Source organism: Sminthopsis crassicaudata, chromosome 4 (assembly GCF_048593235.1).
Source record: "Sminthopsis crassicaudata isolate SCR6 chromosome 4, ASM4859323v1, whole genome shotgun sequence".
NCBI lineage: Eukaryota > Metazoa > Chordata > Mammalia > Dasyuromorphia > Dasyuridae > Sminthopsis > Sminthopsis crassicaudata.
Genome location: NC_133620.1, coordinates 336,075,794 through 336,092,204, shown reverse-complemented (window position 1 = coordinate 336,092,204; position 16,411 = coordinate 336,075,794). Strand labels below are relative to the sequence as shown.

General features: G+C 35.9%; 1 protein-coding gene across 2 annotated transcripts in view; it reads left to right on the top strand.

Annotated features, from left to right (window-relative positions):
• The first annotated feature begins 232 nt into the window (after nucleotides 1–232).
• Nucleotides 233–16,411, top strand: part of GRB2 (growth factor receptor bound protein 2) — an 83,674-nt gene continuing 67,495 nt past the window's right edge. Inside the window, exons 1-3 of one of the 2 annotated variants that reach the window (XM_074265140.1) lie at nucleotides 261–414; nucleotides 5,714–5,788; nucleotides 7,823–8,046. In XM_074265140.1, coding sequence (XP_074121241.1) covers nucleotides 7,969–8,046 — 78 coding nt within the window. In that variant the 5' untranslated portion in view covers nucleotides 261–414; nucleotides 5,714–5,788; nucleotides 7,823–7,968. Of the gene's footprint in view, nucleotides 415–5,713; nucleotides 5,789–7,822; nucleotides 8,047–16,411 lie in introns of both variants that reach the window. The other variant, XM_074265141.1, reaches the window with a different exon arrangement.

Genomic DNA, 16,411 nt, shown 5'->3' with positions numbered 1-16,411 from the left:
CGCCTGCCCGCCTGCCCGCCTGCCCGCCTGCCCCTTGACACCTGCTCGGAGGCGGGCCGGGACCAGCGCCTGTGTTTGCGCTTGCGCAGAGGGAGACTCCGAGAAGGTTTCTCCACCTGCTGGGCAGGGCCGGGGAGTGAACGCTTGCGCTCTGGGGCCCCTTTTACTGGGTGGCGGGGGAGGGGAAGTAGGAGAGGAAGAGGGAAGTCTCCTGGGGGGGCGGGGCCTGGACGGGCCGACGGAGAAGAGGAAGTTCTCGCGGGAGTACACTGGAGGAGCGGAAGCGAGGCGGCTCTGGTGCTGCGGCTACCGGGCGGCGGCGGGCGCTGCTCTGCGGGGAGCGCCGGGATCTCGGCAGCCGCTCGCTACGAGTGGACGGGCCGGCGGGGCGGAGAGTGGGAACACGGCGCCACTGTGAGTGCGAGGTGTTGGGCGGGGAGGTTAGGGCAGGGCCCGGCTCTTACCCCACCCCCCACTCCTTTTTCTTCCCTTTCCTCGGGGAGGCGGCCCTGAGGGGGAGGCCGGGGCCGCCTCGGGCTGCGGGGCTGTGCCCCTTTTCTGTGGGTGCAGGAAGAGCAGGAACCTCAGTTCCTTCAGCCCACCTACGAGTAGGAAAGCGGCGGCCGGGGGGCAGCCATCCCCGCCTGCACTGACTGACACATCCTCCGAGCCGGCTGGTTTTCCGGGGCTCCGTTCCGAGCGTCCCCTCTTTGAGAACCACCCTCAGTGTAGTCCTTGGAGACTTCCCCTCCTCCCGCGCCGGGACCCCCGGGAAAAGAGGCTGTGCAGCTCCCCTGCTGGGGATTTCTGATTTCATTTTGTCTTTGGCTTGAGCGCTCGGAGACCAAGGCCAGGGAGAAGCAGAAATCCTTTTCTGTGTTCTGATGACTACTAAGGCAGATGACTATTAATTCTGTCATAGCGCAGGAAGCAGGGGATTCAGAATGCCGGGAAGGTGGGATGCCAGTTCTCTGACAGGCTCGGGCTTTCCCTCCTGTCAGTGTTGAATGGTGTCGGGAAGAATCCCCCTCCCCCCCAAACTTCGAAGAAGCGCCTAGGAAGCGAGCGTAGAGAATACATTTAGTTCTGTGGATGTATTTTTTAAAAACTAGTATCACTGAAAAAAAAGTAATTGAAGCAAGGAAATGGGACATGTAGAGATAAAATCAATCACTAGAAATCTTATTTGGAAAGCTTTTACTATAAAACCGAATTTAAAACACTTTAGAAAGTAATTCTGGGCCTCTTCATATATGAAATTCATTTTGAAGAAAAAAACTATGAAGAATGCATTAGAGCTCAGATACTATTTAATCTTAAATAAAAAGAATTGACCAAGTATGTTAGAAAAATAAATTTTGGATTTTGATATTTGTTTTTATGAAGACCATCTTTCTAAACATGCCCTGTACTGACTGATCCCTCTGTACACATGTTTCATGTAAATAATTTTGGTGATCCTCCCATCTTTAACTCATTTTTATTCACTGCTCTATGGATAACAACATTTGGCCATGAACAGATTTATTTTTTGTCTATTGTGCATCATCCATTTCCTGCTTGAGTTTTTTATTTCTCTTCAGAAAAAAGTCATATTTTTACTTTGCTGTTCCTATTCTTCCATATACTCAGTGTGGCAGTCACTGTCCGTTTGAGAAGGACCAAGCCAGATGCTATATACATTCCACTATATTCTTTCATTCTACCAGGAGGGTTGCCAGAGATGCATGTGAGACTCAGGCTCCTCTCCGGGGATTTAGTGGACTCAAAGGATTGAATTCATCCCTAAGTAATTGACACTGCCGTAGGTCATAAGTGTAGTTCTCTCATGTCATTTGTATTGATTTTCTTCTAATCTCTTTCACTCTAGGATGGGCCTTTGTGTTTGCTGTACCCTGTAGGGGCCTTTCTCTTTGCCTGTGTGGGACACGATTATATTAAGGATTAGGTTATTCTGGGGTTTCTGGGAGCTAGATGGATTTAGAATGATTTAGCTGTGAATTTTTAAAACTAAAGGCTTGAATAAGGCGCATGAGGTTCTTGTGGATCCACTTCAATTGTAAATTTATGTATTAGAACATAAAACCTTAGTGGAAAATAACTTAGGGTAATAATCAAAGTGTGCACCTTTGTAGTTGTATATTTAGTATGAACAAGTCCTCTGTTCACATTATTTTCTTTGTCTAGTCCTTGAGAATTACCTACTCATAGAGAAGTGAAAATGTGTGTGTATGTATAAAATAACTGAGGAGGCTACTTCCTGGAGAAAAAAAGCTTTCTCTTTGGGGCTGTCGTGTTCAGATCTCAAGATCTTATGATTTGTATACAACCGTACAGGACAAAGCATTTGTGGTTAAGGTCCAAAAATTGTGTATTGTGATCCATTTGAAGTTTCCAGATTTCATTGTAATACATGTATTTTTGCTTAGTAATTGTAACTATATTTAAATTAATTTCAGAGATATATAGTATCATAATTTTCAGTTGCTTCCTCGGTCTTCAGGATTCTTTGTCCACTTACTCTCATTCACTTCTCCGGTTGTGGTTAGTGTGTGTGTACTCCATTCTTCTGGTAATACATGTATCTTGACTAACTACAAACTGCCTACCTTCCTAGGAGACAGGTCCTGCTATTAAAATGTATAGATTTCGCCTTCCTTTCATGAGAGAGGTTGGGGTGGGAGTGGTTATGGGCATGGAATATTGCATGTGCTGTCGGGTAGATGGATTTTTTAGCCTTTTCCCCCCTTAAAATAGATTTATTTATTTATTTTAAAAGAAAGTACTCAGTGTAGGGGAAGAGTAGAAAAATACTTTTGGAAATTAATGTAATGTAAAAACAAAAGACAACAATAAAAAAGGATTTATTTATTAAAAGCAATGTTAAAGCAGCCATTGAAACCTAACTCCCATTACACTTTAGGCCTAATCCCAATACAAGTTAGGTTGTTTTTTTTTCACTGTTCTTTATAAAATCAAACTAATTAATCTATGAAATAGAATTCTACTCAATATTTCTTTGGTTTTAGGGAATAGATCCAGAAAAATGAAAGAGGTAAAACAATCAGAGTAAAGATCTGATTTTTCTGTGGGACAAATTTAATTTTTTCTGCATAGGCTACATGAGATTCCTCATTTTTTCTTATAACTGCTTTAGTACTTCTCATTTGTGGCAACTAATGTAAAGGTGTGCGATTTTTTAAAATTTTTATTTTTTTGGTCATATAACACTTGTAGTATTGCACTTTAAAATCTGATTACGATTCCTTATTCTACTGCCACAAATTATAAAGTCATTAGAAATTCTTTTTTGGAACCCAGCTTCATTATTCAGAATTTATAGTTCCTCTACTTGATAGTAATAATTTGAAACTCAGTTGATGATTTTTCATTATTGTATATGATTAACTTTTATATATTTGAATATTTATTTGACCCTGTTAATATAATGATGTGTTTGGTTGGATTTTTTTTTTTAAGTCCACTACAAGTGTTTTTTAGTTTTCTTAATTGAGTTTTTGGGAAGTTAGGACAAAAAGATGAAACTTTGTCAAAGATCCAGGAACACTCTGATAAGGAACGTGTTGCCGTTTTTTTAGGATACTTAAAGTAAATCAGACCTGATTAGTTGATCTTGATATGGTAAGCTTCAGTGATTTCCTTTTTTATGAATTTGCAAGAGGAGGAAATTAAATGAAAAAAAGAAAAATTCAAAAAATAAATCTGTGAATTTCTTTTGAAAACATTAATTTTATAATCATGGAGTTGCACATGAATAAAAATAACAAAATGTTATTTTTTTCTTGTAGTATGGGAAAAGCTAATTTCAGAAGTATGTTTAATATAATTGTTAACTTAAAATTTAATTTTAAATGTTATATCCATTTCCCAGGACAATGGGATAATGATGTTAAAGATTATTGAGTAAGTAGACTTATTTCTTATTAAAGTTTATTTAGATTCTAAGTGTTAGATGTTAGATTGCATCTATTTAGTTATTTAAGATATTCTTTTTAGTTAATTGAGAGTGGAATTTTTTCCTCCATCTTCAGGAGGACACACCCTTTTGAATCTAGCCAAGGAAAATTGGCTTATGATAGATGAATGTGGTATCATGTTTACGGTGAATGTTCTAATAACCTTCACTAAACTCATCATTGTGAGCACCACACCCAAGACACTTCTCTAAATTTTATAAATGGCATGTAAATTTTTCTTTGGCACTTCAACATTAATGCTAATTAGGTTTGGTATCTTGTTTTTTTATCAATCAAGCCATGTTTTACATAGTAACAATTGCTGGCCTAATTTGTGGCTTTCAGAGTCTGATAAAACCAGGTAATTCAGACTAGGTAATCTGCACCAAAATCTGTGTCAGAAAACATTAAGAACAATTTCATGTTGTTCAAAGTGCTTTGCAAACCTTAAAGCACCATATTGTTAGCAATTATTGTTGTCCTGAATCTTCAGATACCTTTAAATATGGATATCATTGTAGCATGGCATTTTTAAAATATAGGCCCTTTATTACATTTGGAATAGAACAAAGATGCTGGATTGGGAACTAGGACTGTCAAGGTCTAGACCTACCTAGTTCTGTTGCTAACTAGTATCATTTTTGATAAGTCACCCTATTAATCTGGAGTCTGTCATTGCTAAAATGAGGAGGTCAGATTAATTCCAGCTGAAACCTTTGATGAATCGATTAGAGTAGGTTAGCTTGGCATATGTAATGTAGCCTTGAATTAGAAATTGCCTTTCCACCCCAGTGTTGGAAATTATTCTTAAGGTCATTGGAACAAATTGGCAGGTGTTGGGGAGAGTTAGATAAGCCCTTTGCTGTTTACTATGTGCAGAGATCATTTGGCTGATTTCTTCCAAATAATGCCTGTTTCTTGGGGCTTTAGGACCAAAGCCTGGCATCATGTTTAAAAAAAAAAAAAAAGCTTTGAATTGAGCAAATCTTCCCTAAGATTAGCTTTTTTTGGTAGTGATTAATTTAATCCCAATTCAATTCATCAAGTTCTTCCCTTCATAAGCCACATCTTTGTCATGTCCCTGTTTTTGTAAAAATTTCTTTATTATATGCAACAAAAGATCTTTAGAACCTTTTTTTTTTCCCCCCCAAGCCTACTCAGGCCTTCCTGATAACTTCTTCCATTTATAAAATTTATGGCCCAACCTTAACCCTATGTTAATATTCCCAGTTGGCAGGACTAGGCAATTGCAACTGTGTCAGTCAGAATAATGTTCAAATTGCTAACTTGTAGGAGAACAAAAGAATAATAATCATCTGTGCCCCTCCTAAGAGCTCTCAGGGGTGCTTGTTATCTGATCTAGGTGTCACTATAAATATCTGTCCCTATTCTATAATTGTGACAATGCTAAGTGTTATTTTTTTTCTTTGTTATGAGCATAGTGACTGAGTAAGAATGAGAATTACAGTATAAAAGTAAGCTGGTATTCTCCCCAATCTCAAAAAAGCTGAGTTTTTATGGTATATTAACCTACCTGAGATTCACTTTCTTCTTAAAGGTGATATTCTAAAGTCCTTTCTATACTTGCTGTGGCAAAAGAACTATGTCACTTGTTCAACATCTAATTACAGTACCTATTTTCTATCTTCTTTCTCTGGGAAAAAAAGTTTCTTTCTATTTAGACATTCCTGTGTGAGGATCTGATGCTTGGCCTTCTCCCACATTTATTCCTCCAGATGCCTGGAATCTCCAATTTTGAAAGAGAATCCATTTTGAATGTCAGTGGCAGCACCACTTACCCAGTACTCCAGGTTTGAAACCTTACCTTTCTTATACTTTTGTCATCTTTAATGGCCAAAGCATCATTAAGTCTTATCTTCTAATTTGATGATATCTTTTACTTTTTTCCCTCTGCTGCCACCTCTCTATAAGTCTAATTGTAGTAATCTAAAGTTTCCCTTTTTAACTTTCACTCCAGTGCTGATAATTAATATTATATCTCTACAATTGTTACTCTTGTAAGCATCTTATAATAGCCTCCTAGTATCTAAGTTCAAATTTATCTTCAGTAACACATTTTTATAGCTTTAAAGTTTACAAAATGTTTTCTTCACAACTACTATGAGTGGGATAGTAAGTATTATTTCGAAAGATCACCAATCTTGCCCTCATCCTGTTCTTTTTGTCCCCATGTGTTTGCTTTTGCTTTATTTATTTATTTATTTTCCTATTCCTAGTGTGTTCTCTCCCCTAATTTCCTGCCCAATTCAAACAATACTCTTCCATAAAGCCTTCCTTGGTCTCTTCTCTTTCTATCCCCTCCTTCATTTATTTTCTACCTCTCATAAGAGATACCTCTGAATTTTTTGATATTACATGTGATGTAGCTCCCTTCTATAATGGAACGCTAAGGGGCTGGAATCTTTTGTCTTTTCAAACCTTTGTCTTACCCAATACCTAGCACTCTATGCTATAAATAGTAGGCACTTAAATAGTCCTTAGGCTTGAATTTAGATTTTAGTTCTTCAGGTAGTTAAGTATGATTCATTCTTGCCAAGAAATGTGTTGGTTTTTTTTCGGGATACTGGTCCTTATCTGGTTTTCTCAAGATGGGAGATAAGCTCTACATTGGAGTGGATGAGGTGGAAAGAACATGGTAGTCAGTCAAAGGATCTGGATTGGAATTCATCCCTTCTACTTATTAGTTTTCCAGTGTTAATGTAAGTCACTTAATCTTTCTAAGCCCCTGCTTATTAGCTCCAGAGTGAGAAGTTTGCAATAAATTGTCTCTCAGGTCCTTTTCATTTCTTTCTTTTTCTTTTTTTAAATAGCTTTTTTATTTTTCTAAATACATTCAAAGATAGTTCTCAACATTCACCCTTGCAAAATCTTGTATTCCAATTTTTTCTCCCTCCCTACCCCATCCCCTCCAATAGACAGCAGCAATCCAATATAGGTTGAATATGTGCAATGCTTCTAAACATATTTCCATATTCATCATGCTATACAAGATCTCTTTGACTTCTAAACCAGATGATTCTTTAAGAGAAGAACTCTAGGCTCTGTGGGTATCTTTTTTTTTTTTTTTTTTAAAGGAGGCATACTTAGGCAACTTTCTACAGGCAAAGACAGTTTTGAGTTTTAGTCATAATTTCTTAGGGCTATCCTATAAGACAGTTGGGATGGCTGTTCTGACTATGGGTGAGAAATGGCACCAGGAAAACAATCTCTTTGAAGTACTTTTTCTTTAAAATTTATTTAGGGTAAGCTCCTTATTCTTTCTTCTTTCTTTACTTTCTGGTCTTTGAAGATAGATTTATCCTTTTCCTGTTGGGGAATGGGAGTGGAGCAAGAAAAGCATTCTAAATCTGAAATTTATTCTCTGAGTTGAGCGGCATCCAGCCAACCTTAGGCTCCCATGAGGTCTCACAGCTGGTTTTTCAGTGGGGGAGAGTGGAGAAAAGTTTGGTTTTGGAGAACTGACTCAACTTGGGGATTGCTGTCTCTGCTCTCATGGGAAGCTTTCCATGTCCTAAGTTTTAGGTGGGAAGTGGGATAGAGAAGGGAGGAAGACTTGATCAAGGCTCCTGGTTATATAATACACCTAGTCAGTTAAGAAGAAGCAAGTCTGGAATGAAATAGCTTTAGCAGATGACGACTATTGTCATCTTCTTCTTAGTTGGAGCCCAGGCTGAGGCAAAAAGAGGAAGAAGGAGAGGAATGGGAGATTCAATCTGGAAGACCAAGAAGAAGGTTTATAGTCTGGTGTATTGTTAGATTGGGGCTATTATTGATGAGGACTACTCTTGATTCTCACTTGTTATCTTTTATTCTTTTCCTTTCAGGGCAGAATTTTACATTTTCTCTACAAGCAGTTTCACTAAATCAGATCTCAGAGAGGGAGGAGAATCTGAGCCTAGATAGACTGCTGCAGCAGGGAGGTCTCCATTACCTCCTGCCCCAAGCTGCTGAGCATTTAGCAGATCTCAGCATGGAAGCCATCGCCAAATACGACTTCAAAGCCACTGCAGATGATGAGTTGAGCTTCAAAAGGGGTGACATCCTCAAGGTAAGAGTTGATGCTCAGTGCCAGTCTAACCCACCAACCTTTCTAACTCAGAGATCCAATGAAGCATTGCTTATTTTCCTATTTTCACAGTATCTTTACTCTGTTATTTAATCTGAGTAGATTGAGATAACTGCTGAATGAAATGTTTATTATCGCTTTGAAGTTTGTGTAATTTTTTTTTTAAACTGCCTTGATTGCTTCAGTCAATTGACAAGCATTTATCCTAATTATTTTCTAAGTTGGTATATATGGATTTGACATTAGCACTATCTATAATCAAAGCAATGTGATTGAATAAATTGATTGAATTGGTCAGAGTGGAAGTATTTTCCAAGGGTCTCTTAGAGATTTAGTGGTCTAGATTTAAGACTATCAAATTGATTTCTACAAAAGTATCAAGTTAGCATCATCTTATGTCATAATCATAAACTTTGCTTTTCTATGGTCCTGACATTAAGAAAAGCAAGGAGAGTCTTTCCACTTGAGAAAGTATTTGTTCCAGATGATTTTATGGAGATTAGAATATGTACAAAATTGGCTGCATATTTTTATCCCTTTAAGACAATAGTCATCTTAAGGGATAAATAAGGTAGTTAACTTGCTCTTGTAGAAGTCAGATTTTTATTTTCTTAAAAGAAACTTGGGAAGCAATTACCCCATAATATACTGTAATTGCAGAAAAGAAACTTGCTGACAGTTTAAAAATAAGCTTCTACGCGTTTGCAACTCATTTTGAGCCCTACTACATTAGGATTTTCTTTCCACCTGGCACATGTTAATTATATTGTTTACACAATTGACTATAGCAGCTTTGCCCTTTTAGATATATAATTTACTTTTACAGCTGTGGGTGTATGGAGCAGTGTGTCACCTTTAAATGGAGAGATTTTAAAAGTTTTGTGTTTGGTCATTTGATTTTTTTTTATTTTAAATTTTTACTTCTGCTAATCTGAATTGCAGTCTTGTGGCTTGGGTATTACTAGGAACTTTCCTCTCTCTACTGTGACTGAAATAAACTTGTGAAATTTTCTAAAGAGGAAGAAAATGATGATGCAGAAACATAGCCTGTTGTAAAAGTGCTTGTGACTTTTTCAAACCTGTGTGATTATGGTTAGAATGATCTATTTTCCCCAGTGTTCTCTTCTTTTTAGATGTAAGGTTGAGTTTTGTGGTTCTTCATAGCAGTTTTTGTTTAAAAAAATTTTTTTTTTTTAAGTTAAGTTCAAATTCCATAGGAGCTTATCCTTTAAAAAACAACATAAGATTTTTTTAAACTCTTGTGAAATCGAGCTCCTTGAATATATGCTTAAAGACGTATAATTTAAATGATCTGCAACCTAGGATTAGTAATAGTATTTAGAGGCACAGATGTATACTTTTAGAATAATAATTTTTTAAAGGCACTGAAAAAGTTGATTTCAAATATTTAAAAACTGATTACTGATTTAAGCAGATAACATTTGTTAACTCAATACCATTAGCTTCTTAAAATCAACATAATCTAGATTCAACAAAAGTCTCTTTTGGGCTCTATTCTTATGTATGCAAACTGATAGATTTCTCCATGAAAACCTATTCTCAAGACTTGAACATGATGATCTGACATTCTATATCTGTCTAGATTCTGCTTTTTGCAGGCTCAGCACTGAGGATCAAAGAACTTGAGCTCTGCTTATGCAGAAATTTTCTGAAAATTTATACATGGTGACCACAACCATGAATAAGAATCATTTTGTTAACTTAGATGATCTCTGTATCCTGAAGCAAGTGTATAATTCTTCTTTGACATTCTTTAAAAAATAGAGAAAAACAATGCTATTTGACATTTCCCCAAGAGCACATGTATATAGTGTTTTCAAAAAGCTAAATAAATTTTTCAAAGAAATGTGTTTTGTGTTTAAAAAAAAAAAAAAAGCTAATTAGAGTGTTAACTTTTTCCTTTCTCAAAGTACAAAAGTAAAAGATTGATGTATTGTTTGTCATTTGGGTAGATAATTTGGATATGAAGTCATAATACCATTACTGCATATTCTCATCTCAATTGAATAGCACTTTGTTAGTAATCTTGTGGCTTAACTCCAAAAATGAATGAAGATGGTTGCCTTCTTGACTCATAACTCTCTGAAACAGCTGAATGAAGAAGAAAGTTGCTCTCTCTTTTTGGGGAGCAATTAGTAAAAAGCATATAGTTTTCCTTTTAATTTTTAAAAAAGTAACTGGATCCATTTTAGTAATTTGACTTTTATTCTTTATGTAATGTTAGCTTTCTAAAGATGTTTGGAACCCAAACAAAACAGTAGCTGGAATTGTATATATAAATATTGAAATCATCATCTGAATGCTCATTGCTAGTAAATGTTGAGTGATTCTATTTGATGAAATGTAGACCTTGGAGTTATTAGTAGCTGAGGGGAACTGAGAACTCCTATCTTCTATTTCTCATCAGTTACTTCAAAGAATAATCTTGATTGTTTTTTTCCTGTGCAATATAACATCTTTATGTTCTCTCTATATGATGGATTATACTGCTCCATAAATATCTTTTCAAAAGAGACAATATGATTTAGTAGAATTAATCCTGGCTTAGGAGCTGTAAGATATGTATTATAAAATCTGTTTTTATTTATTTATTTTTAACCAGACTAATTGTATGACCTTAGTCAAATCATTTCACCTCTGGGCTTCACTGTTCTCATCTACCTGAGGAGATTAAATTATTTTTAAATCTGTGAGGAGAATGTGCCAACTCTTTGCCTTTCCCAAAAGCCTAGTATATACTGGTCCATTGGGGATATATAAGAATGAAGAAAATTGCTCTTATTCAGACTAGTTATGAACCTAAGCTTGGAAGATCCTAAGAAAGCTGGAGAAACTTACATTTCTTTTCCCAATTCTACATAAGGTGAGCTCTTGATGGCTCTTATACTAAATTAGACCCTGAAGCAGACCTAAATGTAGAACAACCTGGATGTTGTTTCTCTTTTTGGGACTGAGAAATGACACAGAATTGGGCTAGATTTTTTGAACCTGTTCTAAATTTGAATTCTTCCATCCTGAAAACTGTTCTTTATAAAGTTGTTGGCAATCTCCTATTTGTTAAATTCAGTAGTTTTTTCTGCTTTTTCTCTTGACCTTTCAATAGCATTTAATACTTTAAATCATTCTTTCCTTGATGATTTCTTCTCTTTTTAGTCTCTAGGTTCCCTTCCGCTTTGATCACTCCTTTTTTTTTTTTTTTTTTTTTTTCTTTCATTGTTTCATCTTCCTTCTTAACTCTTAAGTGTATGTATTCATCAAGATGTGGCCCTCTGTCTTTCCCCCTCAGCAAGCTAATGGCTAACTTCTATGGCTTCAGATGTCACCAAATTCTATATTTCTCTACTAAGCTTTAGTCCCATTATTGAGATTTTGTGTGTGCATGCACGCGTGTGTACTGTAGTGTGATACTGAGACAACTGTGGTTTTTCTTTTAATTGATATCTTTTGTTTTTGTATCATCTTCATTTCCTTTCCTCTTAGAGAACTATTTTTATTTCTTATTATCAGAGAAGAAAAATCAGCCCAATAAAACTAATACTTTAATCAAGTCCCAGTGTAAGCTGTGTCTCCTTCACAGTGAAGGGAAGACCATAAACTTTAAAGCTATACTTAGTCCTTATGATTACACAATAATCAGTTTCTCATCTTATGGTTATTATTGTTCTTTTCATTTGCATTTTTGTAGTTTTTGCAACAGTTTTCTGCTACCTATAAAATTTTTGTTTCACTGCTATCAAATAGTCACATTCTAACTTGTTATCTTCCAGTTAAGATGTATTACATGAAGGTAGGGGATATGTAGTCTTTTGCTTATCTTTGTATTTGAAATGCCTTGCATATAGAAGGTAGCAAGTGGCCTATGTTCATTTGGTCTCAAATTTTGAGCTGAACTGTAGGAACACAGAACCAGTCATTTACTTATATACTCCCTGCATCACTTTTTAATCCCTATAAAGCTGATAGAAATGAAATTTAGGAGTTCCTGTACTTACTAAGGTTCCTTCCTTCAAAAGTTTAAATGGTTTCAACAAATGACACATTTATTAAGCACTTCCTATATGTCAAATAATGTGCCTTAGTACTCTGAATGTGAAAGATATAAAAAATATAAGGCTTTTTCTCTAACTTTACGGTGCCTAGGATCTCATTGGGTATGGAAGACACAAAGCTAACATGAAATTAGGAATAATATATCATGAAATGCTGAAATGTTTGGTAAAAATGTATTAAGGAGTTACATAAATTTGAAGTCTCTCTGAGATGGAAAGGTCTGTAAAGACTTTGTGGAGGAGGTAGGACTTGAGGTGAGTTTTGATGAAAAATACATTAGGGGTGGCTATGGGACAGTCTTGGCAAAAATGTGAGCTCACCTAGAATGTGAAGAGACTGGCCTGATTGGATTTGAGGGTTAGGGAGTAGTGAGAAGTAAAGTTGAATTAGAAGATGAGGACAGATTTATAGACACCTTAAAAAATCTGATAGGCAGAAGTGATTAGGTTACATATATATAGGACTAAGGGAGTAATTAGAGGATTTCTGAGATGAGAGTAAGGAATGTGATTAATTCAACAGTTAATGCTATGTCCAGATACCTATGCTAGGTGCTAGAGAAAATGCAAAAAAAAGATTTTAATATGTCCAGTTCTTTAACTATTTTCATATTTGTCATGTACAAGAAAAATCAGATCAAAAGGGGAAAAAAACGTGAGAAAGAAAAAAATAAACAAAAAGTGAAAATATTGTGCTTCAATTTATATTCAGGCCCCATGGTTGTCTCTGGATGCAGATGGCATCCATCCCAAAGCAATATGGAATTGCCTTAAATCACCACTTTTTTGTGAAGAGCTAAGTCTTAACACAATTGATCATCTTGCTATTCCTGTGTTACAGTGTTCTCTTGGTTCTGCTCACTTCACTCAGTATCAGCTCATATAAATCTCTCCAGGCTTCTCTGATATCATCCTGCTGATCATTTCTTATAGAACAATAATATTCCAGAACATTCATATGCCATAATTTATTCAGCCATTTCCTACCTGATGGACATCCACTCAATTTTCAGTTCCTGGCCACTACAAAAAGAGCTGCTATAAACATTTTTGCACATGTAGGTCCTTTTGTCTCTTTTATGGTCTCTTTGGGATATGGACCAATAAGAGTGAGACAGCTGGATCAAAAAATTCATAGTTTTATAGTCCTTTGGGCATAGCTCCAAATTATTCTCCAGAATAGTTGGATCATTTCACAACCCCACCAGCAATGTTTTAGTGTTCTGGTTTTCCCACATCCCTTCCCACATTAATCATTATCTTTTCCTGTCATCTTAGCCAATCTGAGAGGTATGAAATAGTACCTCAGTTGTCTTAATTTGCATTTCTCTAATCAATAGTAATTTAGAGCATTTTTTCATATGATTATAGATGGCTTTACTTTCTTCATTTGAAAATTGATCATGAGGCAGCTAGATGGCAAAATGGATAGAGCACCAACCCTGAAATCAGGAAGACCTGAGTTCAAATCTGGTCTCAGACAATTAATACTTCCAGGCTGTGTGACCCTGGGCAAGTCCCTTAACCCCAATTGTCTCAGCAAAAAAAAAGAAAGAAAGAAAGAAAAAGAAAATTGTTCATATCCTTTGAACATTTATTAATTGGGAAATGACTTGTATCCTTAAAAATTTGAGTCAGTTCGGCTATATAATCTAGAAATCAGGCTTTTATCAGAAACATTGGATGTAAAAATCGTTTCCTAACTTTCTGCTTCCATTCTAATCTTGGCTACAATGGTTTTGTTTGTGCAAACCCTTTTTAATTTAATGTAATCAAAATTATCCAGTTTGCATTTCATAATGTTCTCTAGTTCTTCTGTGGCTATAAATTCTTCCCTTCTCCACAGATCTGACAAGTAGACTATCCTTTGCTCTTCAAGTTTGCTAATAGTATCACTCTTTATTCCTAAATCATCAACCCAGAAAATGCAAAGTTTTTAGATCACTCATTCTCTTCCCTCATTTAGTTTACTGTTTAATAGATGAAACTGGTGATTAAGAAAGGTTGATATAGATTAGTAGGATTTGGATTGGAAAGAGGGAAGTCTTATGATTTAGGTATGCTAGCTTCAAAATTGTTGCATTTAAGCAGGTGAATAAAATATTAGACTTTGCTAATGGTAAACATAGGTAAAAGAGACATCTTTAAGAAAAAAATGATGAGACTTTTGATTGTTTTTCTTAATATCTTGCAGTGGTATTGGTACAAATTATTCATTTGGTCATTTTCATTACATGTCCAAATGAGTATTTTCCTGAAAAATAGAAGCTCCTTTTTGATATATGCCTAATAATGTAGGGCTGATGATTGCTTATAAAAAATGGAGAAGCAAAAATCTGATCTAAGATTTAGCTGGTCAGAATTTTTCATACTCATGTTTCTTGAAATTCAGTAAAAAGACTTCTAATTTCAGGTGGTTCCAAGGATGAATTACAAACTGAAATGGAAGGCACTTGATATGAATGTGCTACTCAAGGTTGCAGATATTTTGTCTCTATATATATACTTTGTATTTCTTTGTCCATAAAAGATGAATTCTTGGTTTTCTTCTTTGTTGATTAAATGCCAGAGTTAAAAGGCTACGTTGAATCCTTATGTATGGAAAAAAGTTCCTTGTTTGGGTTCTCTGATTTCAAATTACTTGTTTTCCTTGTACTGTGCTCATTTTTTTTTTCCTGTCAGCTGAATAAATTGTTTCCAAATAGCAGGTGCTGAGAATGTACTTTCAGTTCCTACACAGCTGGGGGTGGGGTGGGGAGAGAGGGTGGGTAATAGGGCAGCTGGCTAAAGACCTCATAAAGACTATAAGGAAATGATTCTATATTAGGGTGGCACTGGTGCTGCTATGTTGTCCTTGAGGCAATTAATGTTGATTGACTATTTCCCAAATAAAAGCAGCATATTACGTTCTCTTCTTTATTCATCACAAGTTCTAGCTTTCTACTTGCTTTTCCTCTCTTGAACCTACTAGTGGAAATTGAAGCTAGAAAGGTAACTCTCATCTGTTCTTTGCCACTTATAACGATCATACTACCTAAGGGTTCCTGAAAGTCTAGAAGTAGGCTGTAACTTGTTAGTATAAGCTCTTCACTTAGATCCCAGATCCCATGAACAGTGTTGGAATTCCTGTCTTTTTATTTTTTGTTTTCTTCTTAGCCTCAGAAAACAAAACAGGAAGCAGTTAGGTGTTTGTTTAGAAAAGGATTTTGGATTGACTGCAGAAAAAAAGTATCTTAACAATTAAAATTGTCCAAAAGTGGAATGGACTGCCATGGGACAGTTAGTTAAATCTTTCCTTTACTACTCTTGCTTGGAGATCTTCAAGCAGATAACCTCTATTGAGAATATTACATAGAGAGAAGCATTGTACTAGTGAGACCATATGGCCTCTGAAATCTTTTGCAGCTCTTAGTATGTGAAACAGATTCCCTTACATGTTCTTGACATAACACTTGTGTTCAGTTAGCCTGTGCTAAATAATTTTACAGTTGTTGGTAACTACTTTATAATCATTTGTTTGTTTCTTTCTTCTAATCAATTAGATTGTAAGATCCTGGAAAAACCTAGACCGTTATAGTTGTGCCATGTTCACTGGTATTCAAGAGTACCTTATGTCTGAAAGGGTCATGTGTATATTTTGAGGGAGGAACATCATGTAATTAAAACACTTGGGATCTATTGTTTAGAGCATGCATCCATTTCACTGTTTCTTCTAATAATAGGTGCTGATTATAATACTTAAATACTCTGAGATCCTTGGCTTTGTCAGTGTGGATTTTCTTGCAGATTGCAACTCCATTGCAACTTGATAAATAGTTTTGCAGAATTGTTGTAGCCAAAAAAGTCAATCTGGTGAGGAGCCTTTCTTAAGGGACAGTACATCTAGTTTGTTTCTCTTTCTATAGTGGAAGCCTTTCCCGTTTGGAAGCAAGATTTGCCAGAACTTAGGATCTGAGCTCTGCTGACATAACTTTTCAGAATCTTTAGTCACCCCTATCACATGATAAGGTATTATTTGGAATTTAATGGAAAAAATTACAAACCAGGCATAAATTGGTAAAGGCTTTTCAAATTTCATTGTATTTTTCAGTTAAAATTAAGTAATCTTTAATCCACTAAACTTTAGTCACTAAATTTTAGTGAAATAAAGTATAATTGTCTTTTAAGAACAAATGTAACTAGAAGGAAACAGCTGATTGTTGATTTTTGCATGGACTCAATGATAACTTAAAAAGCTTCAAAACTGAATTGAGAAATATCAATGAGCATTTGGTACC